Consider the following 7,863-nt stretch of genomic DNA (forward strand, 5'->3'; position numbering starts at 1 on the left):
GTTTGCCTGGGAGGAGCAATCCATCTCTGGCTGTTGCCACCCTTGCGCCCCTCCTCATGCCCCTGCCTTCTCTGCTCCAGTGAGGAAAAGTCTGGCAGGGGCTCCTCCTCCTCCCCGCCTCTGCTGGCAGACCAGGCTGCAGTCCCCAGCCAAGTTTCCCACCCCCAACCTCTTGTCAGCCAGCCATCAGTGCTCAGGCTAGGAAGCAGAGGGGTGTGGCCAACCTTGCTCTCTGGAGGAGACAGCCCAGTCCAGCCCAGAGCTGCAAAGCATCCTGGGATGCTGGGGGCCTGTAATTTAACTTGAATTAGTAAGGGGCCTGCCTGGGACAGAAGTTGCATAAATTGGGTTGACCTAAGTCAGTTAAGTCTGATACTACATTCAACCAGGTTTATCTTAAACTAGTTTTGGCCATTTTGAAACTGGTTTATGTGCACTGGGCTCCTGTTCTGTTACACAGTTAAACCAGTTTCTGATCACTTAAACTGGCTTATGCGTAACTTCTATCCCTAGCCTTATAGACTTGAGGCACCCCTTGATAGTCTTGTGGCAACCCTGGATGCTTTTTTTAATTTTCACTCATTTTTTTTTACTATAGAAGAATGATAGATCAATCTTTCTGTTGTAAAGAACTCAGGAAGATCACAACAGGACAGACTATTTATAACAGTATGGTTTCAAATTTGACATCTCTGCATTTATCATGTGAAACATGTTTGCACCCCTAACAATTCTCACATTGTGTGGCACCCTCATGGCACCCTTGAAGGGGTCTCATGGCAACCAAGGGGTCTATGGCATCCTGGCTGAGAATCACTGTTCTAAATACTCCTTTTTGCAGCTCAGATTGTACAAAGCCTTATTGGCGTGAGAAGTAATTTTGATCATACTGAATAAGGATTTTGTGTTTACTCTTTAATGCTGATATCTAATTTTTTTGCATATTTTTTTTCCAATTTATTGTTGTTTGTTTCATTCCTTTTTTAGGATTTTGAATCCTTCTTCTCTGCCAAAGAAGAAAATATTATTTATTCATTCCTGGGTCTTGCTCCCCCTCCAGGCACAAAGGTATGAACTTGTGTCCGTTGCTAGGGCACTTGTGTCCGATTTATTTCTATTTAGCAAAAAATTAAGGAAGGAATTGACTCATCCTATAAAATAATGAACAGTTGCAAGTGCTGCTATAAGATATCAGTTGACACAGGGTTGCAGGAAAGTCTTTTTAAAGAAAAAAGAGGCAGTCTTTGCCATTGAAAATATTCTAATTTCTCTTCTTTTACCATGGATTTGTTAAAATGTATCCTTCACTACTTTAAATAAAGAATAATAAACCTTTTTGCCATGGTCAGCTTTGAAACAATACACATACACCTAATTAAATCCACAGGTTACATTAAGTGATGGGGGAGTCACATCTCCCTCATTATGCTAAGCTTTGGGTAATACTTTGCATGAGAACGCTGTTGTGATGGTATAAAATCTAGAAAAGGTCACATGAGGAAAGACTTCCATAAGGCCTTTTGGAAAGTATAAATACATTGCATCTCTACCTGTCCTTCTCCATCTGCTATATATTGTTGATGCACTCACATGTTTCAAGCAAGAGGCATGGTTTTTTCCTTTACAGAAGTTGTGTTGCTTTGTCCCATGTTTATCTAAGGGTTTTAGGACTCTGTCTTTAGGTCAGATTTGATCATAATCAAATTTTGCTGCCTTTATCATGACTGAGAAGTGTCATGCCTCAAGAGAGTGTGTGAGTCAGAGTGGCAGTGCTAAGCTCTTGCAATTTTTGGCTGTGGTTAGTGGCTAAAATACAGACACAGGAACTTGAGACCTGGGTTCTAATTTGTGCCGGCCTTCTTAGGTGTCTCTGGGTAAAGCACTTGTTTGAACACCTTTCCCACTCTCTAGAAAAATGGGGAACATGATATTTATTGCCTTTGTATTGTGGTTTGAGATTTACAGATGAAAAGTGGTACCTAAGAAAAAAATTATTAATAATTATTGTATCTGTGACTGGTCAATCTCTGGCTTGAAGCAAGTGTTTTACATTTTTTTCTCCAGCTTTTCCACCTGTACAGTAGGCATAGTAATAATTGCTTGCCTGCCACTCAAGATTCATTTGAAAATTAATTTGGGTAATGTTTGCAAAGCCGTTAAGGGATTACAGGAGTTACATGTGCTACTTATTATAAGGGGGATAATCAATAGAATTAAAAAATTGCATTTTTTTCTGTCCTCTCACTTCATGTATCATCTGCTCCTTCATGCATTGCTCTGCTAGCTTGTTTGTCTGGATCCAAGTAATATTTTAAAACATTTATTCAGTCCTATGCTACAGCAGAAGCAATTGCAATTTTGAGTCCAGGACAACTTTATTAAAAAATATATGCTTTATATATTTTGCCAGATTAATAACTTTTGGTACTATTTGTAGCAAGCAAGAACAGTTCTTACTGATTAAACTACTCTTTCAAGGAGATTACATTTCAGATCAGAAAGCTGGAAAAGTCAGAGGTACAATTATTTTGGTGTATTATACATCAGTCTAGGTGATGCACAGTTATCCAACTCTGGATACATCAATATAATTTTACCTCTGACTTAGACATAATGGCTTGGACATAGGTACACCTATTTAAAGCTGTTTACATGAGTGTAAACATTTTGTTTGTCCATACCCCTAGATGATTTTTGAAAACATGTAAATATTGGAACTATCTTTACATCTCATTCTTTAGAAAATCTTTTTCTGATGTTGAGAGAAACCAGGACATAGACGTATTCTTAGCTTTTATGGTAGAGGCATTTCCAGCCTCTTCACTAGCTATAGTTTGCCATAAAAGTGACCTCCTTGTGCTGCTCCAGCTTCTCTCTAAATTCATGCCACCAGCTAGTGTTATGACATGCCCATTTCACAGTAAGTCTGAATCAACCATCAGGTGAAAGTAATGTGTCACATCTGGCAGATATGCTAGCCGTTTAATAACATTATCTCCCAGTGGTAGTGATTGCCTAATTCTTTTAAACCATTACTAATACACAATGTTTGTTTATTTTAACTATGACGCGGAAACTTCATAAAGACCAAGCCATTATGTCTAAGTCAGAGGTAAAATTATAAGTCTGTTGTTGTGCATCTCCCTTACAATGAATTTCCCTTTTTTCATTCCTTGGTGCCTCAGTATAGCAAAGACCCCTATGCCTGAAGAAGGGTGACTGTGCCTGAAAGCTTGCCAAGAACTTTTCCCCAATAACTTGGTCTAATAAAAGATAACACATTTACCTGAAGAACCTTACCTGCCTCTCCCTTATAATACATTTGAATCTCACTACTAAGGCTTTATGATGATTAGTATGAACCTCATGTGCCATGCTCACTGCTCCTTATACTGACCAGCATTGCCTGAGGTGTTCTGGCTGTCTGTTGTATCCCTCTTTTGTTTTCATTATACAGTTAAATTGCCAACTCTTAGGTGCAGGAATAGCTTTGTTTTGTGTTTGTATGGTGTTTCACCCAGCAGGATCCCAGCTCATTATTCAGGTTCCTATAGATGATAACTGTAATACAAATAATTAATTGATGATTGTTTTTAAATTGCTGCCAAATTCCAATTAAAAAACCACTTAAGCATATTTGCCATTTTAGTACTTCAACTGAATTCAGTGGAAACACTGATGCTTAACATTAAGCATCTGAGCAGGTCTTTGTAGAATTGGAACAAACACTTGTTTGTTTTTTTTTAAATAAAAGCTAAGTATATAATTACTCTTTTCAGAGGGTTTTATGGCCACATGACAGCATTGTACAGAAATCAGAAAATAGGTTGATTATCTTAGGAATATTCAGCCTGCTTATATATTTCTGGTTCCCTGTCTCCCATACCTCATTGTTATATTTCCCACAGTATCATTTAACAGGGATGAGTAATACAATTTTATACTCCTCTGGAGAGAAGGCAAATGGTTGTTATTCTCTTTATTCTGTTACTGTGCAATGCCTCCTCACTTACGTGGGTTAAAAGGAGATCTTAAACTAGTTCTATTGTAATCCTAACTTTCAACCAACCAACCAAACAAATAAATGAACAAAAAACCCCCACTTGATTTCAGGCCTGAATGTAGTAGATGGCTATGCTTTAGGTATGATGCCAAGATCATTCAAGTCAATAACCAGTTTTCCTTTGATTTCAGTGGACTTTGGCTCAGGCCTCTTGTATAAATTCAGTAGTTTAGATTTATGCATCTGAACTGTGAACAATACATTTAGTAAATCTGGTGATTTGGGTTCATATACTTCAGTTTATGACCCTGACTCTAACCTTTTCAGACTCAAGGCACTTCGTTAGACTCAAGGATCACCTTGAAAAATGCCAGCTCTTAATTTTCACTCATTTTTTGACTACAGAAAAATAACAGAGCAATTCTTCTGCTGCTAAGAACTCAGAAAGCCCACAGTAGGTCTTAATGATTTGAACACTATGGATTTCTATTTGAAATCTCTGGGTTTATCTTGTGTATCATGTTTGCATGCTTAACAGTGCTAACATTGTGTAGCACAGTGTGGCACCCTTGAAAGGATCTCAAGCTATCCAGGATGCTGCTGAGAATCACTGGTCTCTGGTGTTAGCAAGGTAGAGAGATAAGACAGGGCAGATGTCTCCCTAATTTCTAAGCATTTTTCCCCAGTATAAGGCTGTTCCCAGCCATCTTTTTTCAGTGTCTGTTAATGCACAGAAATACACTACATGAACATTACCATTTCACAACAAACAATGTTTTGCTGAGCAATTTCTTTAGAAATTTCTAGTTGAGATATTGTAAAGAAAAAGAAACCAGCAATCAAAAACACAATCTCTATAAAAAGCCTAATGGGTATATTAACCTGTCCTGAGTAAAAATTACTTGAGGGCATCAGGCATATACTGTGACCCTAGCTTATTCATTCATTCACCCTAGCATATTCATTCATGACACATTTTTATTTTTACTGAACCACAACAATCATTACTTTAATAAAAGCAACCTGTTCTCTAAAGTGGGAAAGAGAATATGGATGAGAGTCCTTATTTTGAGACAAATTATAAACAATATCTCTGTGCATTCAGAAGTGCAGAGAAATGGATTCTTTGCCCTTTTTCTAGACTGTAACAGGAGAAGCATTCTTTCAGTGAGATGTCTGTTATTTAAGAGAGCAAGCAAGGTACTCAAACATCCTGGCTTCTAAGTAGCAAGCAAGGTTTGAACACCAACAGTGAGTTATTTCTTCGTTGTAGAGAGAGAATGCGTTTTTTCACTGTCAGTGTTTATTTAGCAGAGTACAGCTTCATTCCCATGGAAATCCAGAAAGCAGACCACTCCACGTTGGACAGGTTCTTTCTGCTATTGCTCATCTAATTCAGTAGAGCTGATTTACACCAGATACAAAACTGGTGTAGGGCTTACTCAGTCCTAAATCCTTGATTTTGCTGCCTGTTGATTTTGGGTTTTTGTCCCATGTGTACTTTTGCAAATGGAGAATTCTCCTATTAAGGTACCTCTGAATAGAAGATTGAAAAAGAGAGAATGTGTGCTCTTAAATTAGCTTTATAACTTACTGATAACTGCTTTTTACTGAAAAGAAATTATAGAACCATAGAAAAGTAGAGCTGGAAGAGACCTCAGGAAGTTATCTTGTCCAAAATCCTGTTCAAGTCAGGGGCATCCCTGATTAAACCCTCCCAATCAAGTATTTGTCTTTCCTGCTCTTAAAAATGTCCAAGGATGGATATTCCACAGCTTCTCTCACTAGCCTATTCCAATGTTTAACTACCCTCATAATGAGGAAGTTCTTCCTACTCTCCAACCTTACTCATAGAGAGAATGTTCTTCCAACTTAGACCATCGCTCCTAATTATGCCCTATGCAGCCACAGGGAATAGTGTAACTCTGTTTTCATAAAATATATTAATAAATTAATCAGTTTTCATAAATGGTATCAACATTAAATTAAATTTTAAAATAACCTACATTTTTTTGTGTTGCTCTGTAATGGTAATGATGACAAGTCATTACTAGGTTTTTGAATTGTTAGTTGTCAGTAGCTTCAATGGAAATGTTGTGCCTGGTAAAATATCGTGTCCCGAGTCCTTTGAAGTTCTATTTTAGCCAGGGATAGTTTTGAATGGGTATTTGTGAGAGCTACAGAGGATCAAGATCTTTAAATGTAATATAAAGATACAAACCAAAAAAGTTAACAAAAAAAGCCTTTTTAAGACTGACTAAAAATAAAGCATCTGTAAGGAGAATTGCCTAGTCACATAGGGTATCTTTACATGTGTTCTGGGGTGCAGGGCCCCCTTTAATTAAAGTGGCCCTTGGGAGGCATGTTAATTAGCATGTGTTGGAGCAGGCATCAGGCATGTATATGGTTGCTCATAAGCATAATAGCTTTCTGGGTGCACTCCATGGTTCTACTTTTGACTTATAAGGCCCTAAAAAGTCTGGGTCCTACACACCTAAGGGACTGCCTTCTCCTTTATGCCCCATCATGATTCCTTATGTCAGCTGAGAGCCAGCTCCTGCGAGTACCATAAATATGCCAAGTTGCTTGGTGAAAATTTGTGGGAGGTCATTCTCAGCAGTCACTGCTCAGCTCTGGACCTCCCTCCTATCTTGAGGCCCACTAGAGCCCAAAACTGGACATAACCCAGAAATGCTGTCTGGGCCAGTTTGGAGCAAATGAGGTTAGGTTAGATCATTGCTGATGTGCTTTCTGTTTTATTTTCATACTGTGCTTGCTTTTATAATTTATTCTTGTCTGTTGTTTTATAACTTGCCAAGTTTGTTCTCTTACTGTAAGCTGCCCTGAGACTTTGTTGAGAATATAAATCTAATAAATAAAGTAGATGGAATAAATACAATAATAAAATAATGATAAATGCACAGCATTGCAGTATCGGTTAAGATAATTTCAAGATCTTTTATTTTTCTTTTAAAGTAAGAGCATCATTTTTATTTTGCAATCGCTGTGCTGGTTTGCACAGCCAAAAGCCAAAACTGTAAAGGACAAACTAATTCAAGAAATAACTCTTGAACTGCCCTTTTTAATTACAGTGCAAAGATGAACCAGATCACTTGGCCTAACATGTGATGCTGGTAGACAGCTTGAAACTTGTTTTAACTCTACATGCTCCATTTATATATCCCAGTTATATACATGCATTAAGGTTTTTGTATATTGTACATAATGTTCATTTTCTTCTGTTCAGGAGGCGAAAATTGATGAGGAGATTTCAGATCTTCCCAATGGAGAAGTTTCAGGAGAGGAGCAGAAAACCGTGGAAGTAATGCCAAGTTTTTTTTCCATTTTTCCTTACTTCAAACCATTCCTATTATCCAGTATATCCTATTCCACCCCACCTGCCCAGTCCCTGTCAAGCAAAGCATTTCAGCACATGCATAACTTTAAGTATCAGAGAAATCCTATTGAATTTTGCCTCAGAACAAAAATGGAGATGAAGTTATTTGAAAAGCAAATTGAACAAGCAGAGAAATCTGAAAAGCATCAGAAAAAAAGGCTCTGTTTGTCCTGGAGAGAATGCACTGCTCTACTCATTGTTTGTAGGACATAAGACTAGAAAGGATGTGTGGGGCCCAGTCTAGCCCCCTGCTATTGTGGGAAACCATATAATATAATCTGCTTAATAAATTGGGAAGCTGTGTTTTAAAGCTAATTAGGTTTCTTGCCATCATTTCTTCTGTTAGAAAGCTGTTCCAGTATCTCACTGCTTTGATGTTTTGAAGTCTGATTTCTAGCTTAAATGTAATTATGGTCAGTTTATACATTGTGCTCAACCTTCCAACCCCACAGGCCAGATGAAC

General features: G+C 37.9%; 1 protein-coding gene across 1 annotated transcript in view; it reads left to right on the forward strand.

Annotated features, from left to right (window-relative positions):
• Positions 1 to 7,863, forward strand: part of LOC109324971 (SH3 domain-binding glutamic acid-rich protein-like) — a 48,649-nt gene that overhangs the window by 25,685 nt on the left and 15,101 nt on the right. The window contains exons 3-4 of the mRNA XM_019557110.1: positions 988 to 1,068; positions 7,251 to 7,325. Of these exons, the coding sequence (XP_019412655.1) occupies positions 988 to 1,068; positions 7,251 to 7,325 (156 nt within the window). The remainder of the gene's footprint in view (positions 1 to 987; positions 1,069 to 7,250; positions 7,326 to 7,863) is intronic.

This window comes from Crocodylus porosus, unplaced genomic scaffold, assembly GCF_001723895.1.
Source record: "Crocodylus porosus isolate Cpor-Errol unplaced genomic scaffold, CroPor_comp1, whole genome shotgun sequence".
Classification (NCBI taxonomy): Eukaryota; Metazoa; Chordata; order Crocodylia; family Crocodylidae; genus Crocodylus; species Crocodylus porosus.